Here is a 27,994-nt window from a genome sequence, read left to right on the forward strand (position 1 = left end):
ACCTAACCAAAGAGCCAACCAGATGAAAAAAGAACCCGCGCAAGCAAACAAGCGAGCATAATGATTGGATGTGATGGTGCATTTTGTGTTTTGCAGCGCTTTTGTTTTCAGACTCTTCTCAGATGAGTGCCAGTCGTGTCATTCAACTCTTTCACAACGCCTGTGACATTTTGCGTGACGTCAAGCACGATCCCCGAGACGATCGGCGCGCTTCCCTCCCAGCATTTTTGTCACGATTCCTGGTGTGCCCAAATCACAGACTGCTCTGATGTCACTGTACCTTTGCCGGTGGAATTGTGGCGAGAGGGTGGGGGGGCATTCCTGGCCCGAGGGAGCCTATTCACAGCAAAATAAACACATCAGTCACCCATGGTAGAGACACGGTATTTTATTTGAAAAATGGAGAGTATATGTTCCTGCATATATGCGCACACGCACACATGAGCATATGTACACTGTACAATTCAAGGGCACCCTCGTTAACTAAATAATGCTTCATTAATACCGACTAAAATGTCGTACAAGATTCATGATGAATTGTTGTTCTCTGTGTAATATACTATTTTTAAAATCTTACTTTTTTAAGTAAACAGGCAAGCAAGGCACACAATTTTATTTATTTTTGTTTTTCTAACCTGATCCCACCCGAAGGCATCTCCTGGAGCTAGATGGTCTTTGTTGCCCTGTACGTCGGTCAGCGTTTATCCATAGATATGCATTTGGATTGTTGTTGAATATGAAAAATATCATCTATAAATCCCAAATGAAGTGCAGGAAAATGAGCGTCCATGTTTGTGCGTCGTCGTGCTGTCGCTCTAGTGGTCTGGATTTTGTTGCAACCTACCAACTCAGCAAAAACTCAGTCGGTGTAGATGGACTGGAGACGACTTGTTTAGAGTTCCTCAAAGAAGGCCACTCGGGACTTGGTGCTCTGTAGTGTCAACTGCGGAGGAAATCATACAAAGTGGCGCCATTGCCAGCACGTCGCAATCAGTCACTGGTTTCTCGTGTTGTTATCATGCGTGAAAAGCTGAAATTGTAAAAATTGCGAAGAGTGATGACCCTAACGTTGTTTTAATGAACCAAGTGTCGATGACTTCCAGTAGCTTCAAAACTGTATTTTGAGCAGATCATTTCCAATGTCTGCCAGGATGTTCAAGGCTTGAACTTCATTTCTTTTCATTTTTTTTTTATTTTAAAGCAAGCAAACAAGCAACCAGCCGATCAATGCTACTTTGTTTTCATAAACCGAATTTAGTCGACCATGGTTCATGAACAGAATGTTTTGAATCATTTATTCTTGATTTAAGAAGTCTTAATGAGTAAATGTGACGACATGCAAAGAATCTCCAAAAAAGAGTCGATCACCCTCATTTTGTTTCAACGAACCAAGTGCGGGGGCCACATGCGGCCAGTTAAACGTTTTAATCCGGCCTGTCGAACTTGAAAAAAATTAAATGAATAAATCTTGTTAATGTTATATTTTTTAAATACTGAGGTTTTTCAAAGACATATACATTGTTGTAATGCTTTTGTTCACTTTCTTTTAAAATGAAATGTATTTTTTTTCTCCGATGAGGTGAGGTTACCAAAACACTCCATTCATCTGTTCCTGGTCCGGCCGCACTGTCAAATTTTAGAACCCATTGTGGCCCGCCAATCAAAAAGTTTGCCCACCTCTGATCTAATAACTTAATTTTTAAGTTCTGAAACGCTCACAGCTGTTCAATATATAAACTTGCTTCCTTTTAAGACAAGCAAATACCTTAAGGACAAAAGCCTATTGTCTGTATTTTGTTTGAACAAAACGACCACGGTTAATGTGCATGATATTTTGAGACAATTCTATAAGGAGTATCTTTGAAGACGAAAGAAGGCCCGACGAGGAAAGACGATCATGGGGGACCCGATCGCACTTACTTAGTTTGAATGAATCAGCTGTTGGTACCTTGTGAAAGTGAATGAGATATTTGATATAATAATTTAGGGACCGCTTTTTGAAGATGAGTAGAAGCAGTCGAGAGGAAACAATTATTTTGTTCTAACCAACTGAGTGCAAGCAGCCACGGAAAATGACATTTTGAGCAGATGATTGAACGAGCGCAAACATGCACAAAGTGCAACCGTAGTGAGTATGTTAGTGAGCTGAGCGAGACCCCACACGCGTGCTTGGAGGGTTCGCTTAGCTAATCAGAATAAGCGATTAGAAAATGGAGGATAATTGAAAGACCTTTAGAGCATTTTGGTGGGTTTACCCGTATTGATCGCCTCGAGGATGCAGACGGATGTACAATGTGGAGATCTATAACTTCACTGAGCAGGACAAGGACAGAAAATATTGATGGCAACCATCTTCACAACGAAACGCGACAGAACACGAAACTGTTGTGGTCACTGTCATGTCTAGTTGAAGTTTGAGACGAAACATCAAATCAAGAACTACACGATGTATAATTGAACCAAAGCTAGCAATGCTGTGAATGTGTGATATTTCATTTGTTGATATATTTACGCCATTCATTTATTTAATTGTTGTACTTTAAAATGACATTTTACTCAGACGTACCCTGAAATTCATTTTGCACGTGATTATCTTAAACAATATCTTGTTTCTTTAATTGTAAATGATTACCTATAGTTATTTTGAGCAGTTTGTAATTATATTTCTTTTGCATTTTCTCACATTTAATTTATTTAGTGAAAACAGAAAACAAAAATGATAATTTGCTATTTTTTTACTTTAAAATGAATTAAAAATGAAAATAGCTTACTTGCAATTCGTATTTATGTTTGTTATTTTTTAAATAAAATTCTGACGATAAAAAATATTTTTAATTTACTTGAATATAATAAGTATGTATTATTTTACTTCTCAAGTATATGCCTTGATTCTTTTGCAATATTTTTAAAAATGATTATTTTTATTATTGTGTTAAGATTGATTTGCATCATTTAATTTCAAAATTAATTGGGGAATTTATTCATGGATTAAACATATTTATGTGTTTCTAATAATTAATTTGACCAATTCATATTGTTTTGGGTTTTTGTGTACAATTTTTAAAAAATGTTTAATTTGACTTCAATTTCGACAGTGGTGCTTTCCGACTGTCCTGAGTGGGGCATTGGGCCTTGGAAGAGGCCTTCATTAATCATCCGGAGCGCTTGCCTGCGGCTTTGTGCTTTGTTCCACTTTTGTTCGTCTTCGTCTTCCGGACGTTTAACTCATGTTAAAACGTCACCGGTCTTCTAAGAGAGCAAGTTGAATGTTTGCCGCCTGCCTGCGCTTGAAATAAATCAACTTGCGCTCGCGCTAATCAGCATGGATGCAGAGTTTCTTTTGTCTTCTTTTTTTTTTTGTTCCTTATTAGATAATTGAGGAAAATGAAGTTAGATAATCAGAGCGAGAAGATAAAAGAGAAAAAAAAGCATAGCTTGCAAATTTGTCACAAGTTGGAAATAGAATTGACTTTTTTTTAAAATACTTGATTAATCGCATTGCCACATTCTTTTATTGTTCACTTTTAAGAGCAACAACTTGTTCTGAGTCGTTAAATAAGCAATATAATCACTCGTTAACAAAAAGTATTGTTGAATGTGCATTTCAATAATGTGGATTGACAGCATACGGTGCTCTGTTGGCATTTCAAGCAAGCATCAAGCGTCGAGTTTGAGGCTATTTGCCGGCCAAATTGCTAGGTAACTTCTCAACAAAGTGTGTTTTGAAAGTGTTTCAAATCATGAGCCTCAAAAAAAAAAAAAACATTTTTTTTTTTTTCAGGAGAAATGAAGAACTGAACCGCAACCTGGTTACAGGAATTAATAACTTCATTTCAGGGGTCTAATTGAATGATTTGTTTAACAAAAGAGGTAGCTGATTTTAGCACAGGTAGACAGCATTCTGAGATGAAAAAAATATTTTGGGGCAAAATATGACTAAGGCCAATATGGACGATATTTCAGTCCATCTGACAAGAAGGAGCACCAAATAATTATGTAGACTGTTACATTAGCATCTCTTATTAACTGAAAACAAAAGGAGAGCAACTATAGATGATGTTATCTTATTGCCCAGTGTCATAAATTGACTGTCTCAGTGGCTGAATTATTGCTTTCGCCACAAATGTTCATTTCATGCTTTTTGTTTTTAATCCATCAATTTATGTGTTCTGAGTGACCACATACTGAAGACTACGTGCCATGCTACATTAGCATCTCAAGCCCACTGATGGTTGGCAGCCAACAGTTGATAATGATGTTCAGTTACCACTATCAAGATGTGATTATAGCATAGGCTCGCAAAACTTTGGCAGAGGTCGTGACAGGACATGGTCAGCTGGCCAAAATAGTTTAACGGCGCACTTTCCACTGCTACATGTGTGCAGAGTTGTTAAATTGCTAAAAACAGCGCGCCGCCAGTGTAATCGGATTAATCAGCAGGTAATCAGATTAGTGGAGGCGAACGCACACAAACAGTTAAAAAGCGCCGAAGTCGTCGCATTAGCGTGAGTATACCTTCTTAAAGTTGCTGTGCTTGCTAGCTCCCTGCTCGGCGTTGTGGTCGTGCACAACGTCCAACGGGGTCTGGCGCTCCTTCAGCTTCAGGCTCTCGATTTCTGTCTTCAGCTCATTCAGCTGCTCTTGGAGGTGCTTGCTCTTCTCCATGTACTCCACCCTAGCACAGGGGAGATGTCTATGAAAGAAATGGCCGGTGGCCACAAGGGTTGCGCCAACTCGGTGTTCTTAAAAAGCTGATTAAGGCTGCTCTGCGTCGACAAATCAGTGTAGCGAGTTGCTAAATGTGATTTGTGTTTTTTATTTTGTTTTCTTCCGAGGATTGGGGTGCAGCAACTCTGCGGGTGTATTAAAGCGGGTGCACAGCAGCTCTGTAATGTAAAATCAATATAGGTAAATGTCAAACTGGCTGCATTAGGCATAGAGGTGTGTCAATTTTAATGGAGTGTTTAAGAAAGTATCTGTTTATAATATGCACATGAATTAATTATTTTTTATTTTTTTTTAAATAAATGCTCCAAAAAATTCACATTTGGACAGGGCTTCCAGTGGCATGGTCGCTTCAGAGCATCTTCTTGTCAAGGTGTGAAAAAGCCCTGCGACGACTCCATGGGATATGTCACAGCCGCTAGGGACTTTTGCTCATATATTTTTGCGTTAGTTATGTGTGGCATATGAACGAGGCTAGATGAAGCAGCAGGTTGTACGAGTGGTGTTTGATTGACAGCTGTCAGTTAAGCAGCGCAAGGTTTCAAGTTATTTCGCGAAAACATCCGCAGCACATTCGACACCAGAGATCAAGGCAGGATTTTTCATCATTTGTCTTTTTCGCCAAGTCTTGTTTTATATACTTAAAAATTTTTGAAAATTAAAATTCCAATTTGTCTAGGTTGTTAAACTCTCCTCTCGAGTGTCTCACATTACAAGATTTATTTTCATTTTACAGGGACTGGAAACGTTATTTCCCATTGTTGTTATCAGAAATAATGTGGCAGGTCGTCGTCCTGCCAATGTCGTCGGTGACTCACTTCTCTTTCTCGATCTCCATGGAGAGTCGCTTCATGTCGGTATCTTTAAAGTCAAAGCTCAGGTTCTCCTTGCTGAAGCTCAGCTCGGGAGGCATGCAGTCCACCGGCAGCCCGGGATACTGGAGAAGGAGGAGGACGAATCACCAAAAAGACAACCACAATAGGATATGAAAACACACTGAAAGCAGAGTGGATGAATATTGGAATTTGCGCATAGGCACGCACGCATGCTAGGCCATGTCTGCTCCTAAAAGACAATCTAAATGGAAATCCTACGCTCGTCAATGCAAAGTAGCGGGCAGGCGACGTGAACGCATCCTGGCAGAGCATGAGAGGACAATTTGACAGCCAATAGTGCGTGTGCCGCGTCACACACATTTGACTGCATGTGGAATGCGTTTGTGTGTGTGCGTGCGTGTTCTGTGAGAAAGAGAGAGAGTGCGTGCGCGTGTCCATGAGTCTTGGAGGAAAAAGGACTTTTATTTCTCTTCCGTGACGGCAGTGCATTTGAGTCCATTTTTTTTTTTTATTAGGTTGACTATTAGCGTCTGTGACTAGCCGCCGACTGGCGAGTTCACTTGTCAATTAACAAAAGATGAAATGTTATATGAGTGAAATCGAACTACAAAACATCAATCTTATTTTGGTGTGTGACAATTTTAATCAGCGGGGTCAAATATGTTATGATGGCACTCTGTAATGTTAACATCTCTTCACACACACACGTTGACAAACAGTTTATCCCACGGTTATAATAGTAAACAAAAAACAAAATTAATTAACATTTAATGTTAAAATTTTTAACAAAAAAATAGAAACAAAAATGCCTTAAAAAATGAACTGGAACTACAACTTAGGTTTGTAAAAGTAGAATTATTTGGTTTATTGCTTTAAAGGATATCCCTTCAGATGAGGGTGTTCGTCCAACACATACAAGTAATAATATACAAAATAAAGATCAAAAATGAATTCACCATAAAATATGAAACCACAAGTCAAATAAACTCACACCCAGTCACTCGCACTTAATGCTCCCTCCCCTATGTCTAGCCTCCCACCAATCATAACAAAAACATCCTTTGTTTTCAAACTTTTTCCGGCAACATCATACATGAACTTTGAGGGTTCATTTTAATATTTATTTTAGTATTTGCTGTGTGACCGTCCAGGAAACGGAAGGTCAAACAGTGCAAATTGTCGTTGACTTTATTACAAAATACCCCCAAAAATGAAAAAAAGAAAGAAAACAAACTAAAACAAATCATGTTCAGAAAAAATGAAAACAACAAAAAAATAAAAACAAACTATAATGAAAAAATTCTAGACTATGCTAACCTTGGTATTGACCAACTGTTTGTGAACAAAGGGCTTACTTTATTAACTTTAACGTGACTGTAGCTTCCACATTCAATTGTCGACTGCTCGGTTATGTGTGAATAAAAGGTTGTGTACAATAAGCGCGAATTGGAACGAGAGCAGAGGTTCATGTTGTGTGACAATTTTCATTGAATCGACCAACTATTTGTGAATTAAGTTAAGTTAAGGTTATTATATTGTAAACTGCTACGTTAAAATCTATAGCTAGCCGTCGACCGGTTAGGTCGCTTGTGAACAACAAACGCTCGATAATTCAATGTTTATAAGACGGTGTCGACCTCCTGATTATGCACAAAGTACTTTGATTTCCCGTTAATGTCTTGATTTTCTCTTCAGTAAGCGCATTACCGTGTACACCCTGCTGGTGATCTCCAGAAGTTTGTGCTTGGCCCTGTGCTCAGACTGCCTAGCTTCCAGCAGGTCCTGCTTCAGCTGATCCGCCTCCTTGGCCCTGCCAAAAAAACAAATTATTACCAGCGAACTTTGCGTATGTCACCGCTCGAGTGAAACAGGAACTGTACCGCCACAGTGGCACCAAAGTCACCGATGCACTTTCACATGTTTATTGAGCAGAACAAACTCACAAATAGAAAATGAAAACATTCACAAGGAGCTGCACACATGTGGAGTAAGCAGCCGGGTTGTGTTGTCACTCACTAGACCACTCCCCTTAAAGGCATACACATAAAACACTATAGAACAGGCATCACCAAATGGCGGACCGCGGACGGATGGTTCGGACCGGACCCATGGCCAATCTATGATGACTTTTTTTCAGGGCGCATTCGCAAACGTTGGCGCTGCAATTCTAGTAAATACGGAAAAGGCGTCACTGATTTGAGCCAATCAGACTCCGTTCCAACCCAGATTTAAGTCACTGGCAGGGCAGTCACAAACTCATTTTTCTCATTAAGAGAAGTTAAAAAAATATTCAAAAGAAAAAGTGGTGTCAAAGCTCATTTTGAATTAGTTTTTCACGAGGACAGCCATTTTTATTGATTGTGTACTGAACATGTTGACCTGGTTTACTTGGATAATTAGGCTTTCCGTTTTTTTAGGCTGATAACTCTTTGATTTAAAAAAATAAAGGGAAAAGATGTTAACTCAATGCTTAGCACTTGATATATTTCTGCAGGAGATATTTTACTGTTTTTTTCTGGAAGTGGCACCCTTAAATTCCTGGAGCCACATTTTCTTGAATGTGAAATAAACGCCTTATATTTGTTTGACTGGCAAAGGTGGTTAATGTGAACATTGCTAAATATTTCGTATATAAGTGTGCTCTGTTGACAATGACTAAATATGGAAACTATATAAAAATGTGAACATAGGCTAGACATTTCGGGAAGTTGGACTTTGGTTTGGACCTTTTAATTGGAAGAAATTTTAGTCATGGACCTCTGTGACTTTTAATTGAATACCTCTGCTATAGAAGTTGTTACGACTTTTGGCTCGCCCCAACATCCAGTAATTACACTTTTTTATTTTACATTCTCTTTTGTTGATTATTTAGGTTGAGGGCTGTCTTTCTCTATTAAAGACACATAAGCAAAAATGTGGTGGATCTTTGGGGGGCTGAAAATTAATAAATGGTGTTTAATATTTTTTTTCAATGGGAAAAAGTAATTTGATATGCAGTATGGGAAACACAACACGAGTCAAGGTACCACAACCTTAAAAGATGTTAAATGAATTTGGATTATTTGATCACATCTGAAGTGTTCATGTACATCCAGCGACCACTCTCGTTTATATTCCACTAACAGCCCAGTTTAAACTGAACCAAACCCCGGCGCACAAAGCTTATGTCTCACTCAAGATCGATCACTTGACGAGACATCTTCGCCACCAATTGTTATTTAGACCAAGCGCTTAGGTTTAAGTGGGGCTCTGGAGGGGGCACTTGCATGTGGAGTGGTCGACAACACTCCGAAAAATATTATTAACCGGCGAGTAGCTAATGGCGACCGATTAAAAATGATTGCCCTGATACAATTTGAAGTAGAGTGATATGGCCACAGTCCTGTCGTCAAAACACTTGAAAGCAGATATTCCCCACTATGTGAATGGAATGGTAATGAAAAAGTGCGTGCGTGTGTGTGTGTGTGTGTGTGTGTGTGTGTGTGTGTGTCGAAAGCCAAAGATGAAAAGTCATTTCAAGCCTGGCGGAGTTGTGTGAGGCAACACACATGATGCGATGAGAGCGAGTCGTGCTGTCAATTCATTTGATTAACCGGCGTAAAAGGCCGCCACTCTGACCCACAGCAGCGAGCGGCGGAACAAAAACAACGAGAAAGAACTGGTCGCAAAGGCGAGCGAGACGTTAACCTTGGCTGCATGAGATGAAGGATGTGCTTTTTTGTTCTTTTCAACACGAGTTTCAATCATGCGCCTATGTGGATGGTCAGACTGAAAATTGCATAATGTGGATGTCAATGGATATTTTATTTACAGTGAGTTTTGTGCGAGTATGTGCGAGAAAATTGCACATCAGGGTATGTGAATGGACGGACTGAAATTTGCATGCTGGCTGTGCGACTGGACAGATTGATAATGATATCGTGTGTATGTGAATGGACTGACATACTCTATGTTTACATTATGTGTGCGTTTACATTTTATCCAGAGTAGACGTGAATGAATAAACATATGTTACGATTGTGTGTATCCAAAACTGAAAGATTTCAATTAGATTAACTCGGGCTGTGTACAAATGGGTGGGGACTCGAATCGAGTAGCGAATTGGTTGAACGGCGATTCGGAATTTTCCCGTTCAATTCAGAACGCGTCATAGCATGTTGTCGCCAGAGAGGAATGTTTGGATGGCACATCAGTTGTATCGACACAGTTTATTTATCATTTTCATCTAATTGGATTCCCATTCAAGTTGATTTGCAATTACACGTAAAAGCAGCGGTCACCTGCGTTGGGACTGGTCGGCCATCTTGAGGGCCATTCTGTCGGCCTCCAGCATCTTGTGCTCCATGAGTCTCCTCTCCTCGTGGCCCCGCATGGCCGTGGCCTTGATGCGCTTCATCTCCGCCTCCGCCTCAGCCGCCTTCTGGGCCAGCAGCTTGGCCTCCTCCTCTGCGATCTGGGCCTTCTCGGCCAGGAGGTCCGCCGTCTGCTCCGAACGTAACTGCAGAGGGTGCGCGCGCACAGAATTGCATTTACAGTACTGACATGTTCCCTCAAATGCACTCAAAAAGCACTGCGTCATACCCTCGCAAAATGAGCCGCACAACATCAAATCGAATCGTAGTCCAACCGAATCAAATCATTACACTTTCAAATCGAACCATTCTTAAGTCATTTCCCACCGCAGATATCGAAAACCATATTGAAATCGTCTGTTATGGAGACATGGGCACACCTAGTGTGCTTAAAGATACTGAAATACGACATAAGAAATTTGCTGACAAGCTCACTAAAAGTTATCTACATTATCTTAAATCTAGAAATTACTAACTAAAGGTTACCTACTCTTAAATCTACAAAATACTCTCTGAAAATTACATACTGCTGGCATCAGCCCAAACCTTGTACTTTTCAGGAGACCCCAAAAACGGCGCGTTTGTTCAACCATTGAGATTGTATCATCAAAAGAGCGCGAGCCATTTTCACCACTTAGATTGATCAATCATTTGTAGAACTAACACGCGCGCACGCGCACACACACACACACACACACACACACACACCCCCACACACACACCCACACACACACAAGCATGCCGCATGCAGTCAAATGCGTGCAACATGAACACACACACTATTGGCTGTCAAATTGCCCTAATTACCCCACACTGCTACATTAGCAGGAAACATGATTAAAATATTTCCTCTGCTCAACTATAATGACAGGCATTCCCAAATTGTTAGTCTGTAACTAGCATATAAAGTAGATTTGCACTAACAGTTTCCATGTACGTAAACAAAATGCCAGTTTTGCTATAGTGGAAGTCCCACCCATACGTCACGTAAAAGCTCATGGGGCAAAGGAATAAAGTGGATAGATCTTTTTAAAAAATATTACATTTACCAAATTGTGGGGCCAGAAATATATACTTTTACATCAACTATAATAATCCCAGCAAGTTACCAAAATACGTTTAAATCGGTTAAAGTTATTTGTTATATTGCACAGAAGAGGGGAGCGCTAAAAAAACTCAATGTACACTGAGTACAATTACAATAAAGGGCATTCTGATTCTGATAGCTAATTACTCCTAAACTATCAAAATAGTCTCTAATAACTACCTAAATACTCCTCAAGCTACAAAATAAACTCCACCTGAATACTCTTAAAAGGGCAAGTCACCAAAAAATGGTCTTTACAAAAATATGTTTATGCAGCCCCACTAGTGTAAACACAGAATTCTGATTAATACTGCGTTCCTGGAATCTGAGTTAAGTAACAAAATCCACCCGTCGTCAACCATCTCAGGGGGCCTTTTTGCCACTTGCTTGAAAATGACATCATTGATGCTCAGGGCTCAGGAAACTACCAATCGTCACCCGAGCCCTGAGCAACTGGGATGTGATTTTCAGTCGAGAGCAATTGTCAAAATGGCCACCTCCTGAGATGGATAAAAATGGGTGGATTTTGCTTTGATTAGGCCAGTCGTTTGAAACCTACCAGGGCCTCGTTGGCCATGCGCGCTTCATCTTGAAGCCGAACGAGCCGTCGCTCCAGCTCGTCTCGAATGCGTTCCGCTTCCTCGCGTCGCTGCTTCTCCTGGTTCAACCGCTGCCTCTCCATCTGGACAGCGCGGGTGGGCGGAGTCAATGCCACAATGAAACCAAAGATGCTCACGTAGAATACAAAAGGCCATCTACTGGCTCACACAATGTACTTTAAAAATAACAAGGCACATATTTTTCACGGAGCGCGTGGTGTATTCTTTGTACCTGCCTGCGGGCCCTCTCCTCCCTGGCCTGAGCCTTCATCTGTTGCACCTCCAAGGAGTCCACACGACGTCTGCGCATGAACAAGTCGTGGCTCCCCACGCACAGCTGCAGGATCTGCGGAACGGCGTTCCGATCCAGCTTAGTAGAGTTAACCAAAACTATTTTTTGATTGTTTGTGTCATTCAAAAATGTCATTTATGAAATAATATAAAAATGAAAGTGCTTTAGATAGATGGTAACTAACCCAAACTGCAATATAAGTTGGTAAAACTAACTGTCCTTCATTTGTGTCCGTGTCAAATTAAATAATTTATGAGGGGCTTATTTGAAATGAATTTGAGTGTGGCTGAGCGGCTCTACTAAAGGACTTTAAAAAACTCAATATATATATATTCCAAAAAATAAATTAAAAAAATAAATCAAGCAAGCGCAAATAACAGCAACAGTAAATGAGTCGTTTCACAGCAGTCATCAGAAAAACAAAACACTCAAGTAAAGTAGAGAAACAAAGTATTTGTACGAGTTACTTCCCAGTAGTGGCGATCGCAACTCACCAATTTGTTGACTCTCAAGCGTGACGAGTTGAACTTGAAGACGTTGGCTTTCTTGTCCAGAGGTTTGATGGTGAACTTCAAGCAAAAATCACACCACAATAATGTCACACATTTAGTTGTTTTTTTTAAATACAAACAGAAATAAAAGCTTAAATAAAGTTGTAGCTTTTGAATAGTTCTGTGATGTGTTTGGGATTCATATTTTCTAAGAATGAAATTTGTATTTTATTTGGTGAAAAAGTTGCCGTTTTACATGAAAAGGCTTTTATTTTATTTTATTTTTTCAAGAAAAGTTCTGGATATTTGTGCAAAAACAATGATAGACAGTATAGTGCTTGTGGAATAAGTAAAAAAACAAATAAATAAAAATCACAATTTTCAGGACTAAAGTTTTTTTAATATGTTTCTGGGAATTTGGACAACTTGAAAAAGAAAACTAATGATGAAGTAATTTTTTGTATTTTCAATTTCTTTCTTTGCAAAAAAATATGCCCTTTTTTCTTTCATATTGGACCTTATCGTCAATGTTGGTCATTTAAGTCAGATTTTTTGCAAGAAAAAAAGTCTGAAAAAAATATATTCAAATCTTTTCAGAAAAAGCCGAAATTTTGCACAAAAAAAGTTTTCCGATTTTCAAAAGTTGCAGTCTTACAATAATAATGTTTAAAAACTTGAAAAACTATGTTGTAATCATAGCCATTCAAGTAAAGTTTTTGCAAGATAAAAAGCTAAAGCTTAGTCTGAAAAAAAGTTTAAAGAAGTCTAATCTAATGCATAAGAAGCGTTTTTTTTTTATATAACAATTTGAGTTCTGTTTGTGACAAAATTCATATTTGACGAGGACAGAATTTGTATCTTGTGAGAACAGACATTTTCTACATGTCTACATTTTCTAAATGCAAATTTTACATTATCATATTAAAAAAATTAAGAGAAAATTCAGCCATTGAAAATTAATCTATTAAAAATAGAACTTAATTCTCTCACTATATTAAACTAGGCTTGCGGGAAAACATAAGGTCAATGTGTTTTCCCATTCCGTGTGGTGTCCAATTGGAAGGTGCGCTAAAAGCCTGAGAACACGCTGGCATAATTGACTTCAGAATCAAGCGCAGGGGGTGGCCAAACTCGCTGATAGGGATTATTTCGTTTGACCTTTTGCCAAAAATGTCGGCGTGCACAAACCGCCGTTATAAGGCCGCCAGTTTGAAAAAATCTGCAGCCGAAAGGCGGAGGACGTCATTTTCATTAACATTTGATGAGGAAAACTTGTTACAGTGCGACCTTGACTTAGATTTAAATCCAATGATTTCGCTTAATTTAAAACAGTCCAATTCATCTGAATTTCAGCCTCTCAATGATAAATATTCTCCAATTTCTGTTGTTCTCCATTTTATTTTGGAAAATAATAAAAAAAAATTTTTGCTGATTGTAACCGTAGAAGTGAATCTTAATTAATTTGTTTGTACAATTTTTCCACTGTCAATTTGAAATGAGCTTGCTTTTTAACATAGGGAGGAAAATTAAAACTTTTTTTTCAGATTCATCCATTAATCGACAAATTAATCAATCATTAAAATAATTGTAAATTACAGCAGGAATTTACAAATTGAAAAATCTGAGGATAATAAAAATATGAAAAACTTCTATTCAAGAAAAATGTTCAATTTTACTGAGAGGTTCCTTTGAAAGTCATATGACAAGAAAAATGTTTTGGGTTAAAAGGTAGATTCACCCAAACATTTTTTTTTTGTTTTTTTTTCTCTCAGAAAAAAGTAGAACTCATACAGACTACACTCATAATAAGAGAATCAAATAATTGTAATATGATATATATATATATTTTTTTAACTAATGTTACAAAGTCAGACTTTTAGAAGAAAATTTACAAATCAAACGGCGTAACTTCCACTAGCCTAATGCTGACAAACAATGCAAAACGCAATTGAAGGGCTAACAAAACTAGCATTGATGTTGCAGTACTAAGACCTTGGGGAAAGATGATTTGGGGAAAAAGGCGTGTTTGAAGGTACAAACATGATCTTTGAACAAATTCAAGTCGTATCATTAGGTACAATGATTGAACAAAGAAACGAAAAAGGAGATGACGCGGCGCAGGCACCTCTTTGTCGCTGTACGAGATGTTACGGATCTCATTCCAGGGGAAGGAGCACTTGGGGGTCAGCCTGTTGTCCGGCTCGTATATGTGCAGGCCCAGGGCGTCCACACCCAGCAGAAGATCTGTTCCCTTTTTATTCTAAAAGACAAAAATGAAAGCATTTTTAGAGTAAACATGGAACAGAAAATGGTGCAACACACATTTGTGTCTTGGCTAATCTGTACAACAGCCCTAAAAAAAACAATAAAGATAACATTGCGTTAAAAATCCTGCTTCATTCTTGTAAGGACACAGGGTTGGCACTTTTTTCCTCCCCCCCCAAAAAAACTTAATGAAAAAATAAATAAATAAAAAAATTAAAATATCCTGGCACCCGACTATCTGTGAGCAGGCGCCATCCCCCCTCGCCACTTTGCGACTCCTCGATGGCACCTGGAAATGTCCAGGCGTTTTGGAGCACACATCAATCATGGCCAAGGGGAAGGCGACAAACCCGCTGGCCGCGGCGGTTCACTCCGATGGGGAAAATAAAAGAGAGACGCTCACCCGGATTGAGAAGTAATTGACGCCGTACATGTCCAGGTCCTGAGCGATCTTCAGGTACTCCATCTCAGCTTCCTCCCTGCCAGCAAGAGAAACGATCGCATCACTTCAAGTTTGCACTAAAACAGAAACTCCAAGACGGCCTTTGCCCGAGGAACACGGTAAAAAAAAAAAAAAAATCCAGCAGGAAAATCAAATCACTAAACAAGAATAGTTTGTTTGAGGAAAAAAGCCCTGAAGAAATAATGCGGCGAGAATAAAGGTGAATTAAAAAGTCCATTTTCTTTTCCCAGTTTTGTATTAAAAGATAAAATAAGTAATAAATCCGAGAATAAAGTCTGGGAAAAAATTGGAAGGAATGTTTTTAAAAATTTTCAACTAAAGTAATTTGACAATTAAAGACTTATTTGCTTCAGAAAATATGACCTTGATGAGAAAAAAAAAAAAATTCCGAAAGTAGTACATTTTGGCGGAGGGGAAAAAAATTTAGTAATTAGAAATATAAGTCCGTTTTTAATGTAATTTTATTCACATGTTCATTTCTTTGGAAAAGAAATGAGTCCCACAAATTATGCACATAAAGTAAAATAATTTTTTTTTCCAAGAAAAAAGCCTGCCTGTTTTTCATTGAAATCACAATATTATTATTGAAGAACCCGACGAATGTTGAAGCCATGGCAGAGGTATCCCAGCTTGTCATGGACATACACATGGACTGAGACATGACTGTGGACACACACACACACACACACACACACACCGGTTCCAGTGCGCTGGGCTTGCGGGCAATCATCTCCCCTTTGTGAGCGTCTTTCCAAGCAACGAATGGTATCATCAAGTGGAGAATGGAGAGTCTTCTCCCCCTCCACAGCCTTTGAAAAGCTGATGGATCAGCGCCAGTGACTGACTCAATTATTACGGCCGGAATGGGCTCGCCCAGTCATCCGAACCCAAAACCACTCTACCGCACCTCCACCTCCGCCTGGTCCTCGTCCTCCCACTCGCCTGCCGCTTCTCGTTTCGCGGCTCATTTTGGAACGCATTCGTTCATTTATTCATTCCGTCATCTAACTGGTGGAAGCCATTCAACCGTTTTCTATGATCACAACAATCTCTGTACACCTCCGTTGCATTGGATGGAAAATTCCGCCACAGCCCGTTTAGGCGGCTCAGCACGTTAAATTAGATTTTTCAAGTCTGAGATTAATTGCTGTCATATGAGCAATCTGGATGAGACGCATAACAAAGCGCTTTCTGATACTTTGTTTGGCTTCCTGCTGCAGCCCGTTTAGGCTGCCTTGCATGTTGAATTGGTTTTAAAATGTTTAATTCCAAACGAGCATTCTGGAGAATATCTACATCACACCCTCTTCCTGTAACTTCCTTTTTAGATTTCTCCCACAGCACATGAAATTAGTTTTTCTCAAGTTCAATTAAAATTGCTGCCAAATGCGCATTGTGGATGGATCACAGCCCACAACAAACACTCTCCCTCAAACTTAGTTTTTATATTTCTACCTCAGTTTGTTGAGGTGGCACCACAAATTAAAATTGGATTTTGCATGTTCCATCTGAATTGCTTCTGGATCAGATGTGCAACAACGCTCTTCCTGACACTTTATTTTTTGGCTTTCTGCCACAGCCTGTTTAGGCAAACAAGCAGAGCATTCTTTTCAAGTTCAATTCCAAATTTTCAATTTGGAGAACATCTACACCACACTTGCTTCCCACAAAACATCACGTTGATTTTTTCAACCCAAATGTAAACTGCTGGCAAATTTGTCATCTGGATCACATCTACAGCATGACAAACACTCTTTTACTTCATTTTAAAATTTCTACCACAGCCTGTTGAGGCAGCCACACTAATCCAATTGGATATCGCATGTTTCATTATCCATTACTTTGTTTTTAAATTCCTACCACAGCCTGTTTAGGTTGTTAAATTCAGTATGAATTGTTGCAAAATTTACATTTCATTTATGTACATTGATGTATATCTAAATTTATATTTATATTATTCCTTGTAAATTATTAGCTGGTCTACCTACTGCGATCAGACCATCAATTACTACTAATTCTAAATCGTCCCGTTTAAGCAGGTTCGCATGGTGAAATTCCACTCGCTCAAAATGGATTGTTCAGACCCTTCATTAATTGTAAGCGTGCAGATGATATCACTGCGACGCATGCGAGCACACGTGCCTCGTCCGCCCCCTGTGCTCGGCGTAGCAAGCGGCGATCCTCTCTTCCCACATTTCTGCCGTCATCTGGTACAAGTTGATCACCTGCAAAGCATGCGCAAAAACCTTGATCAGAACCACAATTGCGTTGATCACACCCAATGTGGACGGGAGCCAACCACTCACCCTTTTAGGCAGAAGCTCCTCTTGAGCCAAAAAGCCAGGCTTGTGAACGTTTGGGTTGTAGTCGCCATACTGTAAAATAATGTGAGGTTTAAATGTGTTTTTCTTATCAAACAAGGACAATGAAGTCAATCGCCAGTCATCAAATCATCTGATTAAACATTCCAGAGCTTGGAAATGAGTACATTTTGGTGACGGACACTCAGACGGGAAACCAAACAGTAATTTTCCTCTTTATATCGGCTACCTGATATGTGACTTTTAGATGTACATTCTGTCTAAGCACAAGACCAACCTCTATTCCAGTGACGTCATTTCAGGATTCCTACCACAGTCCGTTTGGGCAGCTGCACACATTGTATTGTATCTTTTCCCCGAGTAAATATCTGAATTTGTAACAGATGGTTGGCAAATGCCGCATTGATGTGAGCCTGGTGGTGGGCGGGGAGTGTTCGGGGGAGGAGGGTCGAAAGAGCAATTTTCCCTCTTGCTTGAGGGCAACTCCACTACCCGAGTTATGCCACTCAGATTATTTCGTTGCCCCAGGAGAAAATCAGATTCAGAGCCTAACCAAACCTTCTCCCTGTTGCAGCATTTTAAAGATTTCTTCAGCAGCCACATACGTTTAAATTGCTTTTTTAGGTACGCCATTCAGATTATCACATCCCCTCTGCATACAAAAATTTGTAACATTCCAACTGGCATGTGACTGTGAAAACCTCATTCCATCCATCATTTATCACACTCACGCTCTTTTAAAATAATGCACAAGATTTACACACCCAACGGGTCCCAGGAGGCAAAAAGGCAAATGAATGACAATTAGCAGAAATGTGTTCCTTTCAATAAAATAAATAAATAAATAAATAAATAAAATGTATAAAAAGCTGATTTCACATTGACAGGTAACCTGCAGTCGCTGCCCTCACTAAACGGCATTCACAAGTTTATTTTAAACCAACCAAAACGTGACAACTAACAACACAATAAAACTTTATCGCAACAAACCAAAAACACAAACTCGGCTCAAAATGAAAATGGAGAAAGCAGATCTTATTGTATCATTATCTGTTCCTTCAAAGAAAAACAGCAATGCAACAAAAATTAAAGTCATACTTATCGCTCTCTGAAATCCGCCTTCCTCATGGCAACAACAAAAAGGAAAAAAGGAAGAAAATTAAAAAAAAAAAACATCGCTTGAAACAACCCCAAAAATATTTGTAATGTGTTTTTCTTTCCTACACGAACAATGGCACTCAATAATATTATAATTAAATCATTGCATTAATCACAGAATTAAATGCAAAGCAAAATCACTTTTTTTTTGCTTCAATACAAGGGACTTTGCACTGCACTTTCTGGTGGCCTTCCTTGGCCACATGGGGGCAGTATAACACAGCGAAACAGATACACATGGGATTATTTTCTGTTCTTTGCAGATGATAAAGAAAACTTCCACATTTGTAATGAAATAACCGTTGCTTTAAGGATACTACATTGCAACGCTGAAGCAAATTATCTGGAAGTTCCCATTATATGTTAGCAAAAAGCTAGTAGGCTGAAATGGATGTGGTTATTTTAAACACACAATGTGTAACATTGTAAATTTTAGGGTTTTAGGTTTGCTTTGACTGCAAACTCCAACTGGGAGTTAATATATCTCAAATTTTTTAATTGGCCGAATGACGGCTCATATCTCGAAAAAGACAAGTTGGCTGACTTGTTTCTAAAGGCAGCACTGAACCATAATTCGACTGCAATAGGTGAAGAAATCGTGCCAAGCCAAATGTTCCTGTTCTACTGAAAGATAATTTTGCATAATAGATTTTCACTCCCTTATTCTTAAGACTCGTTCTTGTGGCGTAAATGCTTTAAAAAATAGTGGATTAGTATGATCAATGCAACTCGTACGGTAGACTAATCCAATGGCTCTTTTTGGCAGTACGGACAGAAGGAGCAAGCTTTTTAATTTTCATTAGGGAAAAGGTCGCTGCTGACCACAGTTATCAATAATCATCTACCGCAAAGAAATGAAGAATTATGGATTAGAACACCAGAATGGAATCTGCAAACAAATTCAGTCCTCAAAAACGGTTTCACTTAGCAATAAGAAATTTGGTAGGCATCTCCACCACAAGGAAACCGACAAAAAAAGTTTCAGAAAACTGTTGCAGGCTTCTTTCCATTTGTTCTTCAAATATGAAGGGCTTTTTTTTTTTAATTCAGCCCCTGAAGCCTGTTTCACTTGGCAACATGAAATTTGGTAGACGTCTTAATACGAGTAGACTCACGAAAAAGTCCAATTTCACTGTGGAACGTGACATTAGGTAAGCATGTCTATCATGAGGAGATCCACAAAAAAGTCTCAGGAAGACATATAATATCTGACATTTTCTTTTGGAACCGACATTTGAGGGCTAATTTGTTCGACTTGACTGGAATTATTATCACTCTTATTTTGAGTGGAATCACAAAAAAGTCCACAGAGATTTTGTCTAAATCAAGTCCATGAGACAGGTGATTAAACCTGACAGATGGATGACGCAAAATTGAGTGGCAGAGTATGATAGACCCTGGAGCAAACCTCCCCGGCCCAAAAGGAGAAATTCTGTCAGGAGCGAACTGCTAATTGCTTACAAAGCGCGGATGACACAGAGGCCTCTGACTGCCTGGTTTTCCCCTCCGACTTCTTTACATCCTCACTGCGTCCCCTTAGCTCATCACCTGTTGCCAACAGCGCTAATGCGCCATCACCTGAGCCACATTGTGATTCCACACCTTCCCCCTACTCCCACTTACTGCAGACAACATTACGGGCGGTAATTGATCCAAGGAGGACCGAAGCATGTCCCCGTTTGAGCGTTTTCCAGACTGCACTACGCACTTTGCCCAGGCTAAAAATACAACCAAATGTGTCTGACTTGTGACTTGAGAACTCGGCGTCTCACTTCAGAGCCCGTCGTCTCGCTTCCCACTCAGCCGGACTCGTCCAGCTCACGCTCGACCGGGCCTCTGCGCCAGTGAGACGATTCCCTCTGTATTCCCACCCCCACACCACCCCCGGAGTGGCTTTATCTCCAAAGCGGCCTGTCAAAATCCACTTGTGGCGCGGTGCACTCTTGGAATACAAAACAGCAGAGCAGAAGACACTGCGGATCCGCTGAGGCAGGATGAGCGTAGTAAGACAAAAATCGACCGTCTTATGTTGCTGGAGCAAGACTCTTTGCCGCAAAATACTATGTACAAACATTTTAGTCAGCCACGCACTTACTCTAATCACCATTTTAATGACATTACAGGTTTGTCTTAAAGGAGACGACATACATACTAATTTTTTTTTTTTACATGTCACAAAGGCTAGGTGCACACTGCAGGCAAATCCAAAAGCAGATCAGATTTTTTTCCGCCCGTACGCGACCTGCATCTGATTTTTTTGTTTTTTTATTCGACTGAACGAACGGCTCAATTCCAATTTTTTTTTTCATATCCGACCGTGGAGGGCCACTTTCATATGTGATCGGATATGTATCTGATTTTTATTTATTTTTTTTACAATGTGACCGCAGTCTGAACAGCCAGGTCGCATATATCAGACCTAGACGTCACTGAAAGTCCAAGATGCGCTCCATGCAGGAACGCGCTTGGGAGAGAGATTGACTTTTGACGTTTAATTGTCCGTGAATTTGCGAAGTTGTTTTGCGTAACAGTATCATTTGATTTTAATTCATTCCCACTTGAAACATGAAGCATAAAGTGGACATTTGTGGTGATAGTAGTACACAGACAAATGGGTTCGGAGAACGAAAAGCGTCACCTCATTTCTCCAAAATAGATATACCTCCTCTCGCATTGCTCCTCTGTAGATATGAGATGATAAAAAGAGAAGGCCCAACATGCTGGACCAGCGTAAACATTAAGTTGTGAGTGACATCGTTGGTCTTCAGCGCATGCGGGTCACTTCGGGAACACATATGTTCACACACTAGACCAGGCGTGGGCAAACTACGGCCAGGGGACCACATGCGGCCCATTAAATGTTTTAATCCGGCCCGCCAAAAAATTAAATATATGAACCTTGTTAATGTTTTATTTTCTAAATACTGTGGTTCTTCAAAGACAAATATATTGTTGTAATGCTTTTGTTCACTTTCATTTAAAATTAAATGTATTTTTTTTTCTCAGATGAGGTGAGGTTATCAAAACACTCCATTCATCTGTTCCTGGTCCGGCCCCTTGGTCAAATTTTAGAACCCATTGTGGCCCCCCCAATCAAAAAGTCTGCCCACCCCTGCACTAGACAGCCCAAGCTTGCATTAATATGTAATGGGAACTCTTACATTTAAAAAAATAAAATAAAGATTATGAATTGAGCATTAAATCCTGCTGTGTGAACTAGTCAAAAATCTAAAAATCTTTGGATCAAAGTGACACTTTTTTTTCATGTATTTTCTCCGCTGTTTGGTCAGAAACGGTTGTTTTTGCAGAAACCAACCCATGTTGTCAATCTGATTACTTAAGAACGACAAAAGCTAGAAACAAACGTTTCTCTGGTAAAAAAAACAAAAGCAAGTGTACGCTTTATTTCTTTCTGTAGGTGCATATGGAGACCTCTGCATTGAAGAAAGCAGGAAGTGAATGATGAATGATGAAGCCGCCTTCCTCCATAACATAACTTCTGGTTCCATGTCATCACAGTACCCTTCTGTGATGGCATCAGACAAAAAAAAAATGCAAAGGAGAATAGCTCAATACACTTACTTGCTATTGATGTGCAACAGCGTGTAGACAGCATGTCTTTTTACGATCGCCTGTGAGTAATGCGCCACTTTCGGCAATGAAATTGTGTTCCTGTCGTGTCATGCAGAAAAAAAGTCTTAGAACGCACTTGACGGCGTCTTCGGGCTTGCCTAATGATCAGCGAGCACCGGCCAAAGCTTGCAAATCAAATGAGCGACATTCCAGCCAATGGCTAAACAAGGAGGTGTTGACACAAAACGTATTCAGCGCCTCTAATCAAAGGCGGCTGCTGCTTAAAGCAAAAGCGAGTGCGGAGCCCAGACTTTATGCTGAATCCTGACTGTGGGCAGCACAGAGCTTATGTGCTTTTTTTTTTTTTCTTGATCCGCACTGCAGCTTCTCTCAGGCCGTTAAATTGGCGAGGAGGCGAGGGGCAAGCTTCTCGGGGGTTGTTACCAAGGTAGAACTCACCGCCTCTCTGGACCCTGTCCACTTGTCAAAAAGATACTCTTGCTGTCAATTTAAGCCAGAAGGGTTCAGTCAAGCCTTACATCTCCATCGCGGAGGGATTGAAGTAAACTTTTCTTGGACTTTGGCAGTTTTTAGATTTGAGGATCCATTGATTTTCAAACCACAGCCCGGCAAAGTTTGGCAAGATGTGACTGAATCAATGAGAGATTTCACCCAGTGGGTTTGAAGTAACAGGAGATTACTGAATTGTGAAATATGGCGCTTTTGAGAGGGGGGGGGTACAGGTTCAAAACATCGAAAAGCATCTGTCAGCAGTATGACATGTTTTGTGGGGTGATTAGTTTCAGCCACTGCTCTACTAGCCATTTAAAAGTTGTCCGGTTAAGAACACCACCTGTGCTGAGTTAATTTGCCTCTTTCAGTAACACTTCCAATTCCATCACCTCAAACTTCATTTTGCCCTTGGAGTGCTCGCCTAACTTCACCCTGGTGAAAACTAGGCCCACTCCATTTCATATTAGGTGTTTTTTTTTATGACCACTTGATCGGCAGATTTTTTTGCCAATTGTAGTTTTTTTTTTCTTCACACTTTAACACATCAGAAGCCAACAACATTGATATTTGCAAAAAGTCAAGCGCTTGAAAGTGCAAAACCCTCTTTTAAACGTGTCAAGCGGTCTTAACCACTTTTTCACCTTGAGCCAATTGTGAGGTAATGGCTTGGAGTCAACACGATCTTAGTAAATCAGGCCCTCGGAAAGTAACGGTCCGAAGCGATCCTGACCTTGGCATGTACGGCGTAGGAGGCCAACAACACGGAGGCTTCAGGAGGACAGTGAATCTCCTCCTCGAGGATCTTCTTCTTCACCTGTGAAGTGATTCAAAAAGAAATATGCAGTAATCCCTCGTTTTTCGCGGTTAATTGGTACCGTTGCCCCCCCCCCCCTCAATTGGTACTGTTTTATTTTTTTGGAGGGGGTTGTCGGGGGGGAATTAACGCCTCTATTACGTCATTATGTGAGTGAGTGAGTGAGCGAGCGAGCGAGCGTAGAACGCTTGTGGCTAATCCTTCTGTTGTTGTGGCAGGAATTAATGGCGCAAAAGGGAGACATGCTTCTACCCCCCCCCCCCCCATCCTGAATAACGAGAAGTGCTGCCGAAGGGCGGATTAAAAGCTACACAGGTGCCACTCTCTACTCGAACTAATCCAAGCACAGAGGGCAGGACGTGACGCGACTCCTGTGGAGAATATGTTATTAACGGAAGCTATAACACAGCCGGTAAAGCCTAATTGGACAGTGATGAATTGAGAAGGGGACAGGGAGGTTGGTCACCCTCAGCTACTGCAGCTACATTTTGTACATTGACTCCACTTGGATGCACACGAATAGGTGGGGGAAAAGGGCAACCTCGCCCCCTGCAGGGCAAAGCAGCTAACCACTGTTTATTTGGGAGAATAATACATTATACATTATAAATAAACATAACGTGGTTCAGGGCACCCAGTGAACCCACACAAGGTTTTTTATACCGACTACAAGTACTTGCCAATACTTTATAAAGCAGATGTCTTTCATTTGTGATTAAACAGTGATTTGTTTAATCAAATATTGTATAAAAACACCAACAAACATACTAAAGCTGCAACTATCAGTTATTTAAATAATAGATTTATCTCTTGACTATTTTGTGACTCATTGGATAAATCTAATTTAAAAGTTTTGATTTCCATTGCTTTTTTAAAAATTGGACAATTTCTAATTGACTTCCACAAACACTTGAATCATGATCCAGTTACTCGTCTGATCTGTAGCATGTCAGCAAAAATGCAAAACAAAAAATTGACCATTCTTTAGCAAAGTAAATGTCTTTTTTTTGGTCATTTGCATGTATGTGTTCATTAGTCTTGTGTGAGTGAATGAGTTTCACTCAAATTGCACAATTTAGTGTAACCACTTGTCATGCCTGACATGTTAACGTCCAACTGAATGTTTTTTTTTATAACACAAGGCATTTTAGTGACGTGACATCATTGTATGAACACAAGAGGGCACCGTGGATAAGGAGTCCATGGATGAAAACAAGTAGGAATACATATGCCATATGGGCAGCAATTTGCGTTGTGTTTTGTTTTTAAAATTTATATTTATTATAAAAAAAAATAAAAAAAAGAAGAAAAAAAATTCTTAGCAAACCTGCAGGAAGAAGAGATGCTGCGTGATGTCCTGCACCAGCTCCTCTTCGACATTCTCCGGGTAGAACTTGGCCAGGAAGTGGAGTGTGATGGGCTCCTCTTTGGGTACTTCCTGATCCAGCACCTGACACACATAAATTGGCCATCAGCCTTGAAACGCCAAAGCGGCTTTGCTAAATAGAAATGGGAAATGTGAGCTCCTTCTCTGACTCGAGAAGGGGAAATCGGGTGTTAGGACGTTGTTTTTGCGAGGCCGCCTCACCTTCTTGTCCATCTTGAGCCAGGCGACTGTGTCTTTGACGTGGTACCTGAGGCCAAAGAACCAGGTCTCCCTCAGGCCCAGAGTTCTGCACACCAACTCCAACAGCTCCTTCCCCTTCCACTTCATCTGCATCACACAGAGCAAAAGGCATCCACGCTCACTCATAAAGGCGCATGACAGAATACTTTTGTCAGTTTGGCGTGACAGCTCGCCAGCTCATAACTGGACCCGAAGGGATTATTTATTAAAGCTGCACTCAGCAGGACAGGATTTTCCCCCAAAATATTTTGACAATAGCCTTTTCATTTGCTCATTTATGACTCATGTGTCTTATAAATAGCAGATTAACACTTCAGGTGTTCATAATGCATATTCTTGCAAGCCTCTGGTCATAATTTTCAGACTGGAATCGGGTTTGAATTTCCCGCACTCTTTCTGCGGATGTGACGTCATCGCGCTCTTGTCATTGCAACCAGAAATTTGAATGGTGGAGAAGTACTGAGATCGGACTTGGGCTTGAAAAGCGACGCACAGATGGTTTTCTTTCTACTCCAAAGGCAAGAAGTTTGATATTGTCGCTTAGGACGTGGAGCGTGCAGGCGAAGGAAGGAGTCTGCAATTTCATTTTTTGGACGCAGGTTACAGTTGCGATTAGAAACTCAAAATCGTGCAGAGGGCAGCTTTTACAACAAATATTATATCATTTATTCAAATACCTCTGCAAGCAATGTATAGTGACAGGTAGAATAACTTGATGCCTTTTTCTACAGTTTGATACGTTCCTTGTTGTTTCATAAAAAAAGATGGAAAAACTTCAAATCATTTCTCTTGTTTAATTTCATTTTATTGTTGCTTTATTTATTAATTGCAATTACATATTTTATTTAATGCACGAACATTGATTCTGTTATGGATTTAAACACATGAAAACGTCAAATTATGATGATGTGACGACAGTCTCTTAAATTGTATTCCATATGTTATATTTTTGTGTTCAGTGTATATAAAAACATGACACAAATTTACACTTTTTAAATAGTGGCTCTGTTAAAAACTAATGAAAACATGAAGCAAAGTCATGTTCATCTCACATTCATTAAAGGATTAGTTTGTTAGTTTTATTCTATTTCTTTCATTTATTGGTATATTTAAAAAATCCCTCATGTATGCAAAACAATACAATCTAAATATCTACTAACTGTGTAATGAAAATTTATCAAGCAAATAAAAACATGATTGAAACATTTGACGTGTTTAAACATTATTATTATTATTATTATTATTATTATTACTACTACTACTACGTCCGCAGCTTTCTGCTGCCATCTAGCGTCTTAACATGACTTTCCCCACAGTGGCGAATTCAACCGAGTTTGTGTTTTTAATTGTTTCTTTTCCTTCTACGTCTGGCCACTAACCTCGCAGCTGAACTCCATGTCCGACTCCATGGTGCAAATCCTTACTTTGAAGCTCCTGTTTTGCTTCCTCACCAGAGAGTTCCATCCCAGTTTGGCTGCCAAGTTGCTCGCCATAGCCACGAAAGATGTCACATAAAAACAAACAACCACTCAAGAGTCCCCAGCGAGTCCAAGGTGGCCGTGAACGCACATTCAAGCCATTTTAAAGCACATTCCGGCGACTTCGGTGTGGGGCAATCCAGGTTCCATACATGCTAATTTCAAGCTAACAAACCAAAAGTTGGAGCAAAATTGAGGTGAGGTTGGCACAATCATAATCCAGGGTTAGATGTCCAACATAATATTATCAATATTAAAGGGTTTTCCGCTTGTGAATGTAAACATATTCCCCGCAGACAATGTTAAATGTTCATTTAGTTTTAACAAGCGGGCAGCAAGCTATCATTTTGCTAACCATCTCCATGTCCAACTTGGGGAACACTGCCACGTTCAGGTACCCTCGAAAAATGCCCATACTACGCTGACAAAAGGCACAGTGAAGATGGTAAATGGACGCATAGAGACACGAGTTAGTGAATTATGTTATAAAATAAACCAATAAAATGTGTTGTCGTTCTCACGTATTGTTCTCGTGTATTGTTTTGCCTTTTAATATCAATGAATTTTAATTGGGGATAAGTTTTATGAATTCCGGGGTGAAAACGCATCGCACATTTTCCCGCCCTCCCTCAGTAGAACGAGCAAGCAAAGCAGAAGCGTGTGGCGTTCGATGACCGTCGAATTATTTTACAAGACAACTTTATTTATATAGCGCATTTCGCGACAGTCAATTAAAATTTATTTATAAAGCATTTAATCACAGGGAAGTCTCAAAGGGTTTCACATACCCACAGTTCACAAATATTAACGACATTCCCCAGGAGGAAGAAGAAAAACTAAAAAGAAAAAAAGAAAAACATGCCCTTAAACGCTAAGGAGCGAACGTACTATTTTGAATTGAACATTACAAAAAAAAAAAAAAAAAATCGTACATTGTATAACTAATGCAAATTTGAATCCACGATCTAAATCAGGAGTGTCAAACTCATTTTTGTGGACGGGCCACATCGTAGTTATGGTTTCCCTCGGAGGGCCGTTATGACTGTGAACTCATCTAAATGTATGATCATCTTGCGTTATCACATACACTCAACAAATTGATGCAAAGCCAGTTTTGAAATCAGAAGCCAGTAAGTAATTGTTTATTCAACATTTTTTCAATTTATTTTAAAATGGGGGGGATTGGTAACAAATAAATGGCAATATCTCATATCTCAATGTTGTTAAAAGTGAAGAAAATGTACTACAAATGGAAAGTTGACACATATGATTTGCCCTTCGCGGGCCACATAAAATGAGGTCGCGGGCCAGATCTGGCCCTCGGGCCTTGAGTTTGACACCAGTGATCTAAATCGTACCACACATGCTTGTCAGAATCAGAAATCCCTTTATTGTCATTG

General features: G+C 39.8%; 1 protein-coding gene across 1 annotated transcript; it reads right to left on the reverse strand.

The window, feature by feature from the left end:
- Window positions 1-373: 373 nt before the first annotated feature.
- Window positions 374-26,980, reverse strand: nf2a (NF2, moesin-ezrin-radixin like (MERLIN) tumor suppressor a). Its single transcript, XM_088290221.1, has 16 exons — window positions 26,496-26,980; window positions 25,078-25,203; window positions 24,817-24,939; window positions 23,406-23,489; window positions 17,417-17,485; window positions 17,253-17,335; window positions 15,051-15,126; window positions 14,508-14,642; window positions 12,386-12,460; window positions 11,832-11,945; window positions 11,560-11,682; window positions 9,842-10,059; window positions 7,269-7,371; window positions 5,544-5,662; window positions 4,516-4,675; window positions 374-943 (listed from the first exon to the last, which is right to left on the reverse strand). Exons 1-16 carry the CDS (start codon window positions 26,607-26,609, stop codon window positions 893-895), a joined length of 1,773 nt encoding a protein of 590 aa, XP_088146347.1. The 5' UTR covers window positions 26,610-26,980; the 3' UTR covers window positions 374-892.
- Between the last annotated feature and the right edge of the window lie 1,014 nt (window positions 26,981-27,994).

This window comes from Idiotropiscis lumnitzeri, chromosome 1 (genome assembly GCF_059441095.1).
Source record: "Idiotropiscis lumnitzeri isolate Australia: NSW breed Sydney's pygmy pipehorse chromosome 1, RoL_Ilum_1.0, whole genome shotgun sequence".
Classification (NCBI taxonomy): Eukaryota; Metazoa; Chordata; class Actinopteri; order Syngnathiformes; family Syngnathidae; genus Idiotropiscis; species Idiotropiscis lumnitzeri.

What these genes read in the sequence shown, in the direction of transcription:
- nf2a (XM_088290221.1), bottom strand. Translation starts at nt 26,609, where the DNA reads ATGGCGAGCAACTTGGCAGCCAAACTGGGATGGAACTCTCTGGTGAGG. An exon ending in AGCATCTCTTCTTCCTGCAG is followed by an intron (nt 23,490 to 24,816) that starts GTTTGCTAAGAA and finishes ATCACTTCACAG; the next exon opens with GTGAAGAAGAAGATCCTCGA. An exon ending in AGCACAGCAACTTTAAGAAG is followed by an intron (nt 944 to 4,515) that starts GTATACTCACGC and finishes TTTCCTCCGCAG; the next exon opens with TTGACACTACAGAGCACCAA.